Consider the following 18,469-nt stretch of genomic DNA (forward strand, 5'->3'; position numbering starts at 1 on the left):
TTTCAACTTCCTGCCAGTTAAAAAGAAAAAGCACACACAGCCTCTTCTAAAGAACTAATATACATCTTCTTAGTACATCCATTGCTTTACTGAAAGTTAAAGAAGGCAAGGTCAAATTGTATTCAGAACAAGCAGAAAGGTTTGTTATAGTTTTACTTGTGAAGGAATTTATTAACTGCAGACTGAACCCCGTCTCCCACACAGGAGAATGCTCACCTTTCTAATGTTCTTATGATTTCCTGAGGTGAATGATTAATTTCCCCATCATTACATATAAACTTCCCCTCTTTATGAATATTCACACTATAGCATAGTTAAAGAGGAAATTTGCAAGATTAAAAATTGATGATTTCCAAGTTTGTACTCAAATATTTCAGTGAACATTTCTAGGATATAATAAAAGTAATCAATTCACTTCCATTTCACTTTAAAGCCACAGTGCACATGTACCACAGAAACTGACAGTCAAACATGAAGAGAAAGTAAGTTCCACAAGTCTCAAGCTTATTCATGTTCAACCTTCTTTTCCAGAATGATGTTAAGGATGTCAAAACAAAGTGTTAATAAACTAAATCATTTCACTTGAATGCAATGGGCTAGACTTCTAGAGTTAGTTATCTAACAGGTGCATATGCTTCCAGGAATCCTCTTGCTGAGTACCCTGAACTAATATTTGCAATAAACAAAATATACCTTGCACATGAGGTTTGAAAAAAGTTGGCTTTATCACTGTACCAATTTCTCACATAAATGACTGTCCAGTTACTAAGAAGATAAAGCAGAAAGAACACACATGATGGCTCAAACTCCTCCTCCCCCCAACACTGGTATTAATTTCATTTCCATGAAAAAGCAATCTACATGTACCTATATAAGAACACATATTTTACTGAAAGACACAAAAGTCAAACATCTCTGCAGAGAACAATCATCAGACTCTTACATTCAGTCCAAAATGAAGCATTAGAAGTTCCCTTCTGTAGCAGCAACTTGATTCCAGGAATTTCAGTTTTTACAGCAAACAAACACAGTCATTACATATTTTTTATATTTTCACTAAAGTGAGCAGACATGGGAACATTTGGCTTGAAGTGAATAAAAAATTTACAAATATAGTCTCTTCAAGTCACGTATTATAGGATTTCTGGTTTTTAAATGGTATCTCTGCATTGGTCACAAAAACCACACCTGAAGACAGTAATGAACAAAATTCTATTAACACTGTAAGACAACAAGTATGGATAAAAGGTGTTATAGCTGGCAAATGAATTCCAAATTTCTCCTTTACTAGCGTAGCATACTGCAGAGAGCACTGCAATATACACCACAGATTTTGTATGTTAAATTGTTGAATCTATAGCGTTCTGCATCACTGTATTTATTATCTGCTTATTCTGTTATCAAATTTAAGTTGCAGCCAGCTTAACTCCATTATGTCATTATATCAGCAAACAATTCAAAACATTCAAAATATGATATGCCATATAGTTTGAAATATTAATAACAGTATTCCATCTTATTTTTATTTATTTTCAGAGACATACTTACTCTACTCGGTCTTTAAAACCATTGTTGAACACTCAGTATGTGGCTGAACAGAAACAGTGAAGAGCTAACACTGACCCAAGGGTTACTGATGCAAGTAACAGTAAAAGATTTAAATTACCTTCTCTGTAAATTCATCAAGGACAGAAGGATTCCTAAACATTCCCTCCTGGCTGTCTTCACTGCAAAATAAGTATTCTTTTTATTCACTTCTGGCTGGGATTCTTCATTACTTAATGCCCATGCAAATGGATAATTTGTCTTTTATATCTTTTCCCTTCCCAAAAGACTGAATGTTTTCAGAGTGAGTGTTTTCAGAGAAGAGATGTACAGTGTAAAGCCTTTCAAAACTTTTACATATAAACCAACAAAAATCAAGGCACTTAATGCAGTTATATATGAGCAAAATAAATTATTAGTGAGAATAATAAGGTCAATCACAAAGTGAGATTATCAGCAAGGGTAACAAATCTCTTTCTTTTACAGCTTCGGTTTGAACTTGCCAGAAACCAGCTTTTCCAGCATTTCAGAATTTTTTCCTTCTGGTGGGGAAGGCCATCTGTCATGATCTGCAGAAAACAAAGAGAAAACAAACTTAGTTGATTGAGAAACTAGACATTTTACTTTTGTGTCCTCCCACTGCACAACTTCAGTCACTTGAAGGGCATTATTTTGTAGCCCAATTCTTACCAGGTATTTCTAGGCCATGGCCATACAAACTCTGGCCACCATCCACAACCATGGTTATCCCAGTTATGAATGATGCAGCTGGAGACAGCAGGAAACATACTGCAGGGGAGATCTAGCAAAAGAATGACATTTTAAAATCTTAATTTCAAAATCTCAAATTTTAATCTTTCTTAAACTGCTGGAAATTGTTCATGTCAAAGAAGCTTGGGAAAACTTTTACAAGCAAGATCTAGTAACATTTTCTACTTAGTAATAAAAACTGTAACAGCCTGAAAACCATCCTTCCAGCCACAAACATCAAGCATTTAACAGAGGAAAACCAGTAAGCTGTCACAGAGCAGCATCAGATACCAAAAAACAACAAAAAAAGGTTGATCAGTTTATCAAAGATGCATATTCTTGGTGGAAGAGAGCTAAGTGCTTTTAAGATACACCTTTTTCCCCCTTAATATTCATTCAGTCCCTCCTGCTAAAGTCAACTTTTTCAAGAAATAATGTCTACTATCAAACCCTTCAGCTGTAAGAGGCAGCTGAATTAAATTTTCTGTATAACAGTGACTACTGGTTAAGTCTCTCACTTTGCACAACCACACATTGGTACAAGCTTTCTTCTTTTTAAATATTCCATCACAGTGCAAAATTAAATCTTTTTTGTTCTCCATATAATAAAGAGGCTTCATAATAGAGACACAGAAGTAGGTGTACCAGAAGCACTGTGAAATACATTACCTCCTCAGGAACAGCTGACCTCTTGGCAGGAATCTCTGTTATCCTCTTTAACCACATCGTTACACCTTGTTCTCCATAGTTTGCAACAGCAGTTTCTGAAAATATCAGTCCCTATTTAAAAGAGCACAGTGAAACTTAAGTTCTCTTTGCATACATTTAAACTGATCATTCTAAAATTTGAAGTTGTCATTACTGATTTTCTGTGGGACTGAACTATCTAAAGAGCACTTGAATACAAGTTTTTGAATGTAATGGCATAGTATAATTTACACAAGAAGGTAATTTGGCTGCTAGCCACATCTCTGTTCAAGCACAATAATTCTGATTATTCCAATTCTCTGCTGTCACTTCAATAACAAAAAAGTGGAGTATAAAAAAACTCAGACGCTGCTTTGAAATTACAAGCATTTCATGTTAAATTACAGCAGGAAACTACAAAGCCACAAGAGCAAGTTCTCAAAAGTTTCTTGTCATCAGTAGGAGCACTAGAGCAATTCATTGTGAATTACATAAGCAGGCAGATTTCAGTCAGAATTCTGACTCTCCCTACTTAGCTGCTCCAGAAGCAGAAAAAGATGACTGTTTGCTCTGGTGACCACACCATCACCAGAGCGACTGGTGAGAAGGAAGTTTTGAGAAGGAAGATAGCAATGTGAACACAGAGTGACATCCACCAGTAAGGACAGAACTTTTGGGAGTCAAGTTAAAGTAAAATAGCAACATTTGAATTTACCCATGAAGCATATGCTAAGATGTTGAAGATACCTGTATAATGTATGTGAAACTCTTTTCTTCTGAATGCACACTTCCCTCTCTATGTACCTATTCCTTACAGGTTACTCTCCTCCCATAAAGCAGTAACAATTTTGTATTAGCACAGACCTGATGGGTCCACAAAGGTGACAGAAGAATTTCTGTAACTACAACATGGACTTTTGTTACCAGCATAGTAACAAAGCTAGCAAATACTTCTAAAAGAGCCAAAGCCCTGAAGTGTTTGCTTGTCAAAAATGTCTTCTGACATGTGCTATAATATCTAATCAGCATGATTCATTAGGTAATTAGCATGCCTGAAAAGTATATTCATATAATAATGCTGTCTTAATTACTTACTTCCCCAAGACTTGATAAATCAGAAAAAGCAGATAAACAGGAAATACAAGTCAGTACATCTTAACATTTAACATGTCTCCAGATGAATTTGGTCTCACAAAGGTTACATAAAAGCCTTTACCTGAATGATTAACAAACATCTGCCATTAAGCATTCTGTGCCATGTCAAACAAAGCAGGCCAGATGCTTTAGGACAAGAGGCAAAAAGAGTACACAGACATTCTACAAAAACAGTAGGAAGATCTTCCTAGGGATCACTTAAACAAACATGACACTTCACTTATGACACTTACTGTGAGATAAGCTAAATTCTGACTGTAGAAGTAGCTGGAAAAAGTTTATGTTTCCTCTTTTCATTTCAAGGGAGTAAATGTGCAAAATAAATTGTGGATAAGAGAGAATTATAACAGATCACACATTCTCAAATGTCAAGGCTAGAGCTTCTATGTAACTTCTGTATCTGCAGCACTACAAAACGTAGCTGCTCTTTCTATGCAGTTATTTAAAACAACTCTACCTGCAGTCTACTTCCTCAGAAATGTGGCAGGCATATTTCAGCTGACCTGTATAGTGGTTTCCTGTCTGCATCAATTTGTTACAAAAAAAAATCAAAACACACATTTTTACATATGATTTCTCTGAGAGAAGTTATACTCCAACTACGGTCTCTTTATATGCCTAAAGCTAAACTAATTTAACATGTAGGAGACAAATTAAAAGGCATTATGTGAGACATGCAGAGATTTTCAAAATAAGTTTGTAAACATAGGTGGAAACCATCAGCATACCTGAACCTCAAACAGAAAAGTTTTCCTGAACTCAGAAGTAATGTATCCATTACTGAAACACAGAGCATTCAGTAATTTTATGTCAAGGCTTTGTAAGACAGGTCACCAACTCCTACCAGTATTATTTCATTTAGCTATAAAAAACCAAAAAAACCAAGCGTGCCAAGTCAAGGCAGAAAGCAGAAGCAATTTTATCCCACATCCTCTGACTCATCATCCAAAAGTACAAAACACTGTCAAATGGTCCAAAGAACACAGTAAAGGAATTATAAATAAACAAATATATAAATAATCCACAAACGGTTACTCGTAATAAATTTAAAAATCTGTTTTGGTCCAAAAGCTCTAACTATGAACATAATAGCTACTTTTAATCAGACCATTTGCCATTACTTACAGGAGCAACGCTGTTGATTCTCACTCCCCTGTGAGCCCATTCTAAAGCTAAAGTCTTGGTTAGGTTATCCACTGCAGCTCTTGCAGCTCCTGAGTGCCTATGGAGACAAAAAAGCAAAGGAAGCATCTGTTCCCTTAGCTAGGAGTGTCCAGTTAATTCTACTGCAGCCTCATTAGGGTATTCAGAGTTGTTTTCTGTGGCTGGACCAAGCATCTGGAAGAGAGAGACTCTCTAGTTTCCAAGTTTGACCATAGCTTCAGTGTTTAAACAAGCCATGCTGTGATTTCCTGTCATTGCTAGAAATACTTAAAATCTCTTTCCCAATGCAACACGGGGTCAGCTACACTCTACTGCAGGAAGAGGCTTATAAAAAGAGAAACAACTGAAGTTCAAATTCTGTAAAAATACCTGCAGCTTGCACAGGTAAAGCAACGCTTGGAAGAACAGTGAGTGGCCTGGAAGATTGTTTAAATCTTCTGACAATCATGATTAAAGTAAATCACTTTACTTCAGTAAAGTAAATTCAAAAATTAGTGTGATTTCAAAAATTATTCAAAAATGACTGTGTAGGTGGATGGAGATAGAGACATGAGAGTCAGAGTGAACTCCTACACCTCACTGCTGTAGGTAACCAGTCTGAAATGATTACAAGCTTGAACAAATGCAAACAAAATTACTGCAGTAATGAATTGTTGACAGTTGGAGTCAGAGAAAATGAATAAATTTAGCTGCTTTAGCCTAGCAAAAGAAACTAGGAGGAGACAGACACAATAGGTTCTCAAATACAGGGAAAGAATAAGAAAAGAAAAACCTAAGATAACTTATTCATATGTTTAGGCCAGAAATAGATAACATTTAGGCACACTCTGAGGAAACATGACAACTTCTATATTCAAAATTAATATCTATAAAAAACTCCTATCAGGTGACTTTAGGCATGAGTGGTGGCTGGACTAGTAAAGGCATATCTTTTTCAACAGTACACTTCCGCAAGAAGTTCCAATCAATTTAATTTGGAAGTAGTTCTGTCGATCCATCTACATACAACGGTTACTTAGGAAAATTTTTTCACCATTATTCAGAATGAGCTTGTTTTTCCTCTCAGTTCAACTCAAAAAAAATCTTCAGCCTATTTGCCATGACAGCTGAACCAGATACCACAGTGGAGATACTCAAATAACTGCAGCTTTAGCACCACCGTGTGGATCTCTATATTTATTTTGTACTGTGATGAACAAGCTAGTGAGATAATATGCTGCTGTTCCTTAAAAATGTTGGTTTTGAAAGCATTCAACCCTGAATAAGGGCAAAGAGAGATAATGCAACACTTGCTCAAAATATATTTTTATATTTCTTCAACAAAAACTCAATTTCCAAGTTAAAAACAAACAAACAGCAAGGGGAGCCATTTCCAATTAAAGCTTCATAGTTAAGCCTTGCTTCATAGCTTCTTACAAACAAGTGGAGAGAGATCAGAGATGCCATCTACTGGATTAATAAGAGATCCCCACACATACAGCCAAGTGATACTCTTGCTCTCTCTTGACCTAACTACTATATTTCTATACTCTGCTGCTGCCCAGTACACACCTTTCTGAAGTGCTTAGGAACAGTTAGCCCTCCTGGGGGAAAAATATAGGAAAGTATAAAAAAAAAATATATATTACGACATTCCCGGAAAGCCATTTCTCACGGCAGCAGTAATGTTGACAATGGCTCCTCCATGCTCCTGCATCCAGGCATTGTACACTGTATGAAGGAGGAAGATAACCTATAAATATCAGAAGAAATGCATACAAATGAACTCGCCAACTGGAAACCAAATTTGGAGTCTTAACTGCAATCACACTACGCATTTGTCCTACTGGTTTAGAAAAACAATCTGCTGTTTGTACCCCAGCCTTGCCAATCCAGAGGTGAGGCCAGGAGGCAACAGGCACAGTCCAGGCAAGGCTCAAGGATTGCAAAGAAGCACTTGATGGAAATCCATTTCATGTTTCCATGTAAATTACTTTATTTTCCACATTCCAAATGTTATCTGAGAATGACATACCATACTTAAATTTAAGCCTAAATTGATATCCCTGAGGAAAGTATTTTTCTATGTTATACACAGTGAATACAGGCCATGAAAGTTAAGTGGTTTTCCTACAGTTCTTTAAATGAGTATCCAAGTCAACTGACTTCCCAAACCTGGCCTTAACCAGGAGATCATGCTTGCCTAAATGTATGTTTGTATTTATGAACAAATGTAATATACCATTTAATGCAAAGCTTTGGATAAGATTCAGGAAAGCAAAGATCCACTGGCATGTAAGTGCATGAAAAGAAGCAGCTAGGGAAACTTGACATTTCTTATCTTCTTGTATTTCTGTAAAAAAACCCAAGTAAACATAAAAAGCTTAATGTTCAGACCTTACCTGCTTTGCAACAATAGAAGGTCCCTGTCAGATTGGTTTCTATCACAGCATTCCAGCCTTTTGCACGGATGGCTTCAGAAGGACTTACAAACTGGCCCCCTCCATTATTCACCAGGAAGTCAATCTTCCCATGCAGACTCAGTGTAGACTTCACCAAAGCCTCTACCTGAAACAGTATTTGTTAGTGTGGTATGCTGATCGAGGTCTACACCCAGTTTTGTTCTCAGACAGTATATTCTCCCTCATGCCCTTTTCACAGAAAAAGAGGAGGGTCTAGCCTTCAGAGAGGCTGTAAGATTGGTATGACAGGATTAGCCAGCCAAGAAGGACTGGGCTGTATCCATGTTCACTTAGGAAATTTTGCTGGTATAATGCAGGTGCTGCATAAAATACCAGCACCCAAAGAAGAAGGGGATTTAAGCTGCTGAAGATTTGTCAAATCAAACACACACAAAAGCCCACTCACTACACACAACCTACTAAGAATCTCCTGATATTTTTCACAAGAGTGGGGGTGCTCACATGAGATCTGCAAAGAGTTCCACATAAGGTAGCTATTGTTACTTTTATCTGACCATATACCTGATCATTTTAAATAGAAAACATAACTCATCTTGTGGTCCTCATCTAGAAGTTTAGTATATTCACTACAGCTCTGACATATGAGTTGGCAATAGCCAGTCTTCTTAGAAAGAGCAAGAAGGTTAATTATCCTACAAAACATGAAGTCTAAAAAATGCTGGAAATACAAATTGTTTTCTTTAGTAAAAATATTATTGCAAGATAGTAATAAGAACGCCATAGCAACAACTTAATAATTTAATATTTATCTCAAGAAACAGGAAATGGGACAAAATTATGGTTTCCTGCTTACATCATCAATCATAACTAGATACCATGCATCAGTTATTCCTACTCAAGCATATATAAAAAGATAACCTGGCATCTGTGGTCAGAGAAAAACAGAAAAAAAATCCCCAAAAACCAGGTGGAGCAATACTGCCACTCAAACAGATTGGGCTAGGGGAAGGATATCAATCAGCCTTTCTCTGTATTGAGTTAGCAACAGAACATCAGAAACAGAAAAAAGTACAAGCAATGCATTATGTGTATCTCACAATGAGTGTTACCAATCCAGTCTCATAAAGGCTGCCTTACTATTTACTTACTAATCTTTTATTTCTAACAGCACAGAATGGTTTAATAGGGTAGTATGGATCCTGTAAGGATGCACCTCCTGAAAGAAAAAAACCCTAAGCAAGCACATAATGACTGAAAAACTAGTGCTTGCTGAGAAAAAATGCCTTCAATACACAAACCAAATCTTCAAATTCTGAATGTAATCTTATTCTTCACTTATTAGTCACTGCAGGTTTTGGGATGTGAGGAAAAAATGCAGAAAACCAAAACATTTGTAACAGCAGTCCCAAACTCATAGCTTGCAAGAACAGCCATGCCACAAGGACATTCTGGCTTTTACTTTTCTCTTGTTGTGAGCAAAAGGAAGTCATGTCTGGCTAGGCAGGAAAAGTTATACTTTGGTCAGCAATATCAAACTCTTCTCCCTGTCAGTCTGAGAATCTTGCTTTGAATATTATTCTCTGTAAGTAATGAAATATGGGCTCATTTATGGAACAGAAATTATTTAAGTACAAAGAAGATTTGAACAGACTAAGGCTATTCAGACTGTGGAGAAATGAGAGAGAGACTTAGAATGATAAAAAGAAAAGACTGAAAACAAATTAACAAGAAAAATCCACTGAGAACAGACATTAAAGCAGCTTTTCAACAGCTGGACAAAATGTATGTTTTATGTTATAGCATATCAATTCAAAATGCTGCACTTAAAGAACTGTTGTTGTTCCTACACGTTGCACCATATTCTCAGGAAAAAAAAAATTAAAAACCCAGCAACAACAAAAGCGTAACAGTTCTGCTTTCTGAAAGCCAGGAAAGGCCAGAAGGCTCTCCAGTGACAGTTCAGATGGCTCCAACTGTAGCAATCTTCACAAAGTCTTCTGTGCTGTAGAAAAGTATCACTGCAGTGCTTCTCCCAGTTACAATAAACACTGTGACTGCAGCCAGCAGCACAGGGAGAAGGAGGGTCTGGTAGAACACATTTAAATCACAGTGACTACAAAAGAAGATTCTTTTCTATTGCTATAATTAAAAAATCCACTTGGAAAGAACTTCTTAGAAAAGCTATTAAAGACTCTCTTTGGAAGCAAAGCAAAGCTGCATGAGGTAGAGCTACCAGTTTAAGACATTCTTCTGAAAAAGACAGAAAAGAACAAAATCAGGCACTTCAGACATAACCAGAAGATTGGAACACTGCAATAAGGAACTTTTGTGTGTGACTGCAACTTAGATGTATTAGTTACATACTTACAGACAATTGAAATGACAGCAGTCACTGACTCAGGGAAAAGGGACAAATGTCCACATGCATTCACAGGTGACCCTGAGTCAGTAACACACACAGGCAAACAAGCCACTACAGAGTTTTAGATTTGTGATTTGGTGGCTAGAACTAATAGGCATTCTGGCACAGTGGTAACAGGTATTTTTACTGTGTTACTGCTGTGTTATTTAAAAGTACAACAACAGGAATCTCTCATCCCCAACTCCCCACCAAGCCACAGTCTTTCACGACAGGCTTCACACAGACAGGCATTAAGTATTTATAAACCAACTGAGCCCGTGCTATGCTACAAAGTTTATTGGAAAAGAAAAGCTGCTAGTGAGCTCAAACACAAGGTATGTGCTAAGTAGCACTGCATTGAGTCTGTCTGAAGTTGTCTTGTTGATGCCCAGCTGACAGATTTTACCCTCGGGGTCTGGTCCAGCAGCAGGTTCTGCTGCTGAGTTCAAGTATGGAAAGGAAACATCGTGAACAGAATTCTGAATTGTTGATTTCAAGAACAGCCATGGCCTACCAGAAGCACAAGGATTTATCTTCCACTTCCCTAGACACGTAAGCTTCTACTTATCTAGGTGCCAGTTAAAGAAATGTTTGTCCCCAGAGTATAGCAAAAAGGCTTTACAAGTGTAAGGATTTAAAGAGTACTGTTGCCTGTCTCAAAACACTGTCAAGGAGCTCACCATAAGATGATAAGTCACCAAAGCAGGAACTTGAGAGAAGCACAGAAGGGAGGAATTTGCAACAGGAAATAGGCCTAGCAGAGCTAAGATCAGGTCAGACCATCTTGGTTAATGCATCTGGACAAAAGTGCCCACTGTGGCAAACTGTGGGAAAGGAAGCAAATGCTCATGCACATCACCCCACGTTATGAGAATGGCACCTGTGACCACCCCATGGGTACTTGAAACTTGGCCCATGTGAAGGTGGTACCCCCAGGAGACTGACAGGACACTGCTGCTTCCATGGCTTGTGACTCTCATCTGCTCGGTCTCTGTCTCTCCCAGTCTCTCTCCCTCCGTTCCTTCCCTTAATTCAGGCATTCATTCCTCACGTCCTGTCCCTGTCAACAGATTTTGCTGTAGCTCAAAATTCAAGACAAAAAAAGAGATAAATAAAGATACACGTGCACACAGAACTGCCTGGTTTGCATCTCAGCAAGAGCAAACTGATCTGCTCTCAACACATTATGAGGGTAGTGCCAAGAAATATGCAAACAATGAAAATCACTTCAGTTTCATAATCACTAAGAAGCAACATATATTACTATATAAACTCCAAACCACAGGAAAAGGGAACAGGTGCACAATCACTGCTCCAGGATAAGGCTCCATGACAGAATATAGAAATATATTCTGATGACAGAATAGAGAAACCTCAGGTCCTCCTATCCCAGAGCCCTCTACTCTGCCATTTAAAAAAATAAAACAGGTTTTTTATCCTTTACAGAACACTCAATGGAAAACTAGTCAAAGCAGCAGCAAACTCATGACAAAAATAAGCCTGACAGGTTATGCTGTGGTTCAAAATCCTCCATCAAGCAGGATTATTTCTTGCACATTAAACAAAAAGTAAGCTTTGCTAGAAAGCAAAAGGGCTTCAGAGGATGAAGATTTAGAGACTTAAAAATGTGAATTCATTAAGCTATTCCCATGATACTTGGCATCAAGCTTCTGCAGTAATTAATTCACTGCACCTTCTTTGCCTCTTCCTAGGCCAGAAAGAGCTCTAACAAACATCCTGGACTACATGATGAGGGATGAACCTTCCAATGCTTGAATTTCACAGCTCCAAACTAGAGGCATGAACCGTGTCATCCTCAAAGCAGGTCAGTTACTTTAAGATTTGCAATAGGAGGCAAAAAATAATCTTCTGGCAATTTGAAAGCACCTTCATCTTTCTTCAATTTTCCCTATTCAAAGTCCCTCCCTCCAGCTTATAAAATGCAAACCAGGACAAAATTTATAGCAGCCTTTAGAAAAATGCAGAACAACTGATCAAGAAGAAGGGATTAAAAAAATGGCATTCTGTAATAAGAAGAATGGCTGATCCTAATCCTATAGGTGATCAGGGTGGCTTCCTTTGAAAAAAGATTTACTCTTAGAAAGACTTCAGTGAGATGTCAGAGAGAATGATACATGAATTATGTAGTTCTTCAGGAAACTTCCTGGGCTTTGAAGCTTGTGATAGATCACTTCTGACATCTGAGGGAGCCTGAACTCCAAAGTTTTTTTTTCTTATTGAAACATTTATAATGTTTTTCTCCTGCACATGTCCTCTGGTACCTGGTATAAGAACTAAGAAGGAGGATGTAGTGACTCACAAAGAATTCTTGCAGAGGCTGCTCCTCTCTATCCAACAGTGTGCTCCCATGATTTCTGAGGTAAATACTCTTCACTTATACTAAGCTGAAAGCAAACAATGAATTGTAATGTTGCTAATGAGTAGCACACAAAGCCAACACAGTTGTAACTAGTCTCACTTCTTTTGTGAGGGAAACCAAAAGTTCACATGCCCTCCCATCCCCTCTTCTACTGTAACAGGAAGCTCTTCCTGTATTTGTGAAAATACTGAAGTGAGTTATATTACTGTGTTACCTCAACTCAATAGTTGCCTCCTAGGCTAGAAAAATCCTTAACAATATCTCTTACTGATTCCTGCTCCTATGACTCCAAGTCCCAGGCACTAAAACTTAAGTTAAGGATGGAGTAGGTTTGGAAAGTGGATGTACAACACTCTTTGAATCAAAGTAAAAGCCCAAAGGTACTTTTCCTCTAGTTTCCACAAGGGAAGCAAGTGCAAATTAGGAAAAAAGTGCTTTTCACCATTGTTGCTCTAGGAGACATAATAAATAAGCAATAATAAGCAGTGGGATGCGGAAAACCTGCCATACACCTCAGTTCTGATTGAGTTTTTAGCAGTGTTAAGTTAACAACTTTAATTTATCTAGTTTCAACTTACAAACCAAAGTTCCTAAGTGTAAGGAAGCTCTATCCTCACTACAAATTTGAGAGCTGAAAACACAAATTTCTGGTCCAACAGTAAGTAACATGTGGTCAGGATTTAGCAATCTTTGAGAATCTCAGCATTAACAGAAGAGAACAGAGCCAGAAAGGCACAAGCTAAAGAACAAAAATCGCAGGATATGGCTAACCAAGAAAATATCTGGTCTTGGAGATGGGCATCTGGAATGGAGAAATATTTACCAGGTACACAAGTTCTTATGTTAACACATAACAGAAACTGCATTCCTTGTTCAGATCATCAGCAAAAGGCTTATGAAATTTTCATAGTAATTTTTTTCTAAATAGGACTTCAACATAATAAATAGGAGCAGTTGCAGAAGTGAGTCAAACTATAAGAGTAAATCAATGACTGAAAAGTTCAAGACAAGAGTTTAATCTGGCTCGTTCCTCTGAAGCCTGTCTTCAATAGAAACGGACATGAAAGGACAATGGTTGAAGAGAACTTCCACTGATAGGAGACATCCAATAGAAGCCTCACTAATATCATATGAAAAGTTCTAGGAAAGTTCTGGTGCGCCTGTAAATGGGTAAAGTTTAAATTGGAAACAGGACGATTTTATGATAAAACTGCAAAGTAACAGCAAAGACAGAAGTTTCTTCAAGTACCAGTATGGCTACCCATACACAGAACTCTTTACACAGCATTATAAAGAAGCCTTGAAAAACACCTTCAAAAATTTCCAAAGCCACTTAGGCCTGTTTTGTCAAATAGATATTTAGGCACACTTAAGAAGGAAACAAAAAAGGCACAGCAGTTTAGTGGAGATTACCTCATTTCACCATCCAAGCAAGCCCCAAAGCATCTCACAGAACGCTGTATTTCTCACTAATCAATTTCAGACTGATATAGAAATAAGATTCGCCTGCAGAAGGTTATTAAGCATGCCAGAGTACTTTCTGCAAGAAACAGACCTGAAAAAAGCTTATACCTTTTTTCCTCTTTACCTCTTTTCTTTCCTGGAGCTTTAGTCATGCAAGTTGCCCTCTGACATCTGCCATAACCTATTATGTTGTGCTGCTGATGCCAGTAAATACACACCTAAAATTCACTGGTAGGTGAAGTGACATACTGCACAGCCCCAGGGTTCATCTCCTTCAGGAGAGAAAGTCTGAGTAGATCACTATAAATATTTTATGGCACGAACTGTTCCACAAGGGAAGAATTTTAATTTGTTTTATGGCTATATCCTAGGATATTTCCAGAATCCTTATAGATACTGAAGGTCATTAATATTTAGGTTAAGACAGACTTTGAGAGGTTTAAAAAAATGTAGCAATCAGTGGTTACTGGAAGATTTTCTAGCTGTTTTCAGAAACTTAAAAATCCAACCTGAAGTTGGACTTTTAAATATTTAATTACAGAGATAAAAAAATAGGAGGTGCATGCAGGCTTCTGAAGAACCTGAATTATGTACTTTTGCTCTTGATGTTCCATTTTTTGCAATATGAAGAAAATATTTAAAAATCAACTTGAATAGTAACAGAGTTTGCAATGAGGCAGACCTCAAACTGTAACCAAAATTTCTGACATGGCTAAAATATTATATATCTGTGGGGTTTTTGGCTTTAGTACAAGCCAAACTGACAATGCAGGGCACTTGTGTCAAGTCACAAGCATTCAGATTCCATGCTATGCCTTCCTGTTTGAAGAAACTATTCTGAGGTCTCCAATCTTCACAAGTTTACACCCCCTCACTTCTGTCACAGCAATGTGACAAAGAATCATGCTAAGTGGGCTCTGCCTCACTGTAGAACATGCCAGTTCCAAGGCCCGCATCTCCCAGAAATAGCTGAAATATGTAAGAGTGGTCAGAAAAATATTTGCCAATATTTACAAATGCTTTTTTGCTTAGGTGGCTAACAAATATCTTCCCTTGGGAAGCACACCTATCCAGATCAATTTGACTGATCTCTGCTCCACCTTTCCCTTGATCTAAGCTACTTTTGAGAAGTCCAGAAATCTTTAGAGATTTGAGAATTTATATACACAATATGCTTTTGATACATTCAGCCCCAGAACACGGTCAGTAATCTTTACCTCTTCTTCTTTGCGGATATTGCATTCCATGGGGGTCACTTGGGCAGGACTCATGGAGGCAAATCTGCTATTCAGCTCTTCTGCTGCAGCTTTTAATCGATCAAATTTACGAGAGGCAATAACAACACTGCAACCTGTGTGTGGAGACAAAATGAAACATCATTCAGCTAACACAATATTGCTATTTTTTTTAATAACATCATGGAGATATCTTGTAGGATGTGCATTTATTAGTCACTGACTAGAAAATACAGTGTTGAAGTTCTTGCAAGCGAGAGAAATACTGATGTCAGATGCTTCTTAGCAACAAGATCCCTCTGTGCCAGGAAAAGAGCAATTAAAAAAATGTCCACAAGATTTCCTCTCCTTCCTGCAGAAGGGAAGATAACCTGTGAGTTGCAGAGTCAGCAAAGCAGCTTTCAGACATCACTTCTGCTGCTTCTGCTCACAGCTGCCTCATTTATCAATTAAGTGATTTAAAGATGTTTCAGCAGGTCTTGATTACAAAAAATGCTTGCTCTTAGAACCACAAAAATAATCTTCTTGTACAACTGGCTGTAATTTTGACTAGAAGTGAGTAAATGTAATGGTCTGGTTTTTAACTCTACAGAGACTGAAGGGAAGGATAATAGCTTCACAAGATTAATCCCTATCTGCAGTCTACAGACAGCGGGAACAGAGCCCTCCCTGTGGCACTGCAGAATCCTAGCTGCAGAAAGGAGAGAAAAGAAAAAAAGGTAGGAGCTCAAGTACTCCTTTTTTTCAGCTTTTGGAGGCAGAAGGATTCATTCTACAGAGAAAAAAAACAATGCAGGTGCCAAATTTAAGTCAAACACTCACACTACAACCAGTCTAATTTCTTCTGTCACACCAGTGGACTCAGGACAGCTTTAAGGCTTCAGCAGTTGCTACTACACAGACTAAACCAAAGGACACCAAATTAATTCCTAGTGCAAATCCAGCAGGCAATTTCATGTAATGATAAGCAAATGGATAAGCAAATTACTAGCCAAGCAGGCAAGGAGGTCTTGCTGCCAGTTTGCTCCTTCCATCATCTTAGCATTTCAGTAGGCATCATCTCTTCTTCCTATCAGGTCTGCTGCTCATCTGCTTTAATACAAACCATCCTCAACCAGCCAAAAAAAAAAAAAAAAAAGGGAAAAGTTAACATCTTCCCAGGTGTGGGGATTTTTTTCCCCCTCTGTTGCAGAGTGGAACTTGGCCTCTCATGTGATCAAGCAAACATCAGAATCAACTCAAAATAACTAGGGGGAGGAAAGAGCAGCAAGCTGTTCATTTGACTCAGGCAGTCTTGTGAAACCATGTATTTAAAAAAAAAAAAGTTTAAAATAGAGGAGTTTAATTCTTCAGGGGTAAGCTTTACAACTACATATCCTTAGGAATAGGAGCTTCACCTTTAATTAGTGGTCATCTTAAAAAAACGCATACAAAGACAGGAGTCTCTGAGGTCTCCTGTTTGTTTGGGTTTTTTTTCCAATTAAGAACTCCATTCACTTGCACAACCACCTAACTAAAGGAAAGTTCATAAAATGCCACATACAATTACCAATTACCACAAAATACTGAATCACAGTAGCCCAGTTGTATTTACCAACTTAGAGTGCTTATTAATACACACATTGATATAGAATAAGGCCCAGTAAGAGACTATATTTTAGCTAGATATACTAATAGGGGGAGGGAGAGATTCTAATCACTTAAGAACATTTGGTACACACTGTACAAACTGACAACATCACTCAATTTTCTTCACAAAGAACAACCAAACCATTTCCTGATAGGGTCAGGGAAAAGGGCACAAGTTTCCAGATAACAGGTTTAAATTTGTCCAGAAGGCCTCAAAGGAGACTGGTTATATAAACAATGTATGTCATGACTAGCATTATGTGTCACTGCTCTTATGCCTGTAATAACCAGTCCCCCTTACCTGAAGCGCAGGGTAGTTCCTGATCATCAGGTAAGGAAGGTTATTCAGTCAGTCTAAAGCCCTGTATGGCTCTTTCTCCATTTTTTCCTCATGTGCTTTGTATAGATTTGTTTTCTATTGTGTTCTATTTAGGCTCTTAAGGACACACTTTTGTTATTGTATTTTGCTTGAGAAAAACTGCAAAGATCAAATTAAGCACAACTTTAAGATAACTGGGTAACATCACCAACCAACAGTGTGATAATGCTTAAAACGTGCTTCTTTAAAGCAGCATGTAAGGACCCCTAAAAAAAAATACTCAGTTCCCCAGTAATACAAAGGTAACAGAACGAACCCTCCATTCAGCTCTACAAAGCAAGTGGAAAGCTGCGGCAGAAAGGCCAGGAGAGGCACAGATGTCTCCCAGCACAGCCTTAACAAAGAAAGCTCTTTACTATGCAGTGCAGCGGTGCACATTCCAGAACGCAAACCGCGGGAGCTGACACCGAGAGGTGTAACACCAGCGCTGGCATTCTGACGGCGCTGAACCTAATCATGACAACCAACTACTCAAACCCAGGCTGATGCCGATGATCCCTAGCAGAGATGAAATCTGCAGGAAAGGTGTCGCAAGGTGGGTGTAGGAGTCATTCCTACCTCTCCTGGTCTCATGTCAGACAGTCAGGAGACTGCCTTTCACTCTAGGTTTTACCACTTCTCTGTATTCAGAGTGGAAAGAAAAGCTACGCCGTGCATCACGAAGACGTTCTTCAATTTCAGGACGTTTCTGAAATCGCAGACACTGGGAGAAGCACCACGTCTCTAAGACGCTACTGTGCGAACAGCAGTTTAAGGGTACGGCTCTGTAAGAGTCAAGGTTCGACAACTCGTAAATCCTCCAGTTAAAGCAAGACGAGAACTCATTGAAGGGAGAGTCTGAGAGAAAGGGTCCTGGTTTAACATAACCTCACTGACCTCTGCGTTTAAAATGGCGAGTGTTTTGCGGGCCAAAAGGCACAGCCACACACCAATCTCACCTCGTACCCCTTGCTGAGCCTGTCCCAATGTCCCATCCACGGGCTCCCTGCACCGTCAGCCCCCCAAAGGCAGCAGAGCCCGTGGGCACTTCCTGACGGCCCTTCCAACTCCATCCGCCCTCCCACCGTCCGCCTGGCCCCGCTGCCCCACCGGGGCTTCCTGCGGAGCCCGCCCCGCGCCCACCTAGCGCCAGCAGGTCGGCGGCGATGGCCTTGCCGATGCCGGTGCCGCCGCCGGTGACAATGGCGACCCGCCCGCGGAACAGCCCCGCCGCCAGCAGCCCGCGCCCCGCCGCCGCCGCCATCTTCCCCCTCCTCCCCTCCCTCCTGCCCGCCTCAG

The 18,469-nt window shown here is 38.9% G+C and overlaps 1 protein-coding gene across 1 annotated transcript; it reads right to left on the reverse strand.

Annotated features, from left to right (window-relative positions):
• Positions 1-230: 230 nt before the first annotated feature.
• On the reverse strand, positions 231-18,441 carry PECR (peroxisomal trans-2-enoyl-CoA reductase). The gene is made up of 8 exons (XM_084209547.1): positions 18,314-18,441; positions 15,166-15,299; positions 7,683-7,848; positions 6,930-7,011; positions 5,263-5,359; positions 2,965-3,075; positions 2,236-2,347; positions 231-2,114 (listed from the first exon to the last, which is right to left on the reverse strand). The coding sequence occupies exons 1-8, from the start codon at positions 18,432-18,434 to the stop codon at positions 2,026-2,028; spliced, it is 912 nt and encodes a 303-aa protein (XP_084065673.1). The 5' UTR covers positions 18,435-18,441; the 3' UTR covers positions 231-2,025.
• Between the last annotated feature and the right edge of the window lie 28 nt (positions 18,442-18,469).

The sequence above is a fragment of the Fringilla coelebs genome, assembly GCF_963513975.1.
Source record: "Fringilla coelebs genome assembly, chromosome: 7".
Lineage (NCBI taxonomy): Eukaryota > Metazoa > Chordata > Aves > Passeriformes > Fringillidae > Fringilla > Fringilla coelebs.

Excerpts from the sequence above, each read along its gene's own strand:
- PECR (XM_084209547.1), bottom strand. The coding sequence starts at position 18,434 with ATGGCGGCGGCGGCGGGGCGCGGGCTGCTGGCGGCGGGGCTGTTCCGC. Across the intron at positions 3,076-5,262 it reads GAATCAACAGCGTTGCTCCT|GGACTGATATTTTCAGAAAC; the intron begins GTAAGTAATGGC and ends TCTTTTAAATAG. Across the intron at positions 2,348-2,964 it reads GGTCAGCTGTTCCTGAGGAG|ATCTCCCCTGCAGTATGTTT; the intron begins GTAATGTATTTC and ends TTCTTTTGCTAG.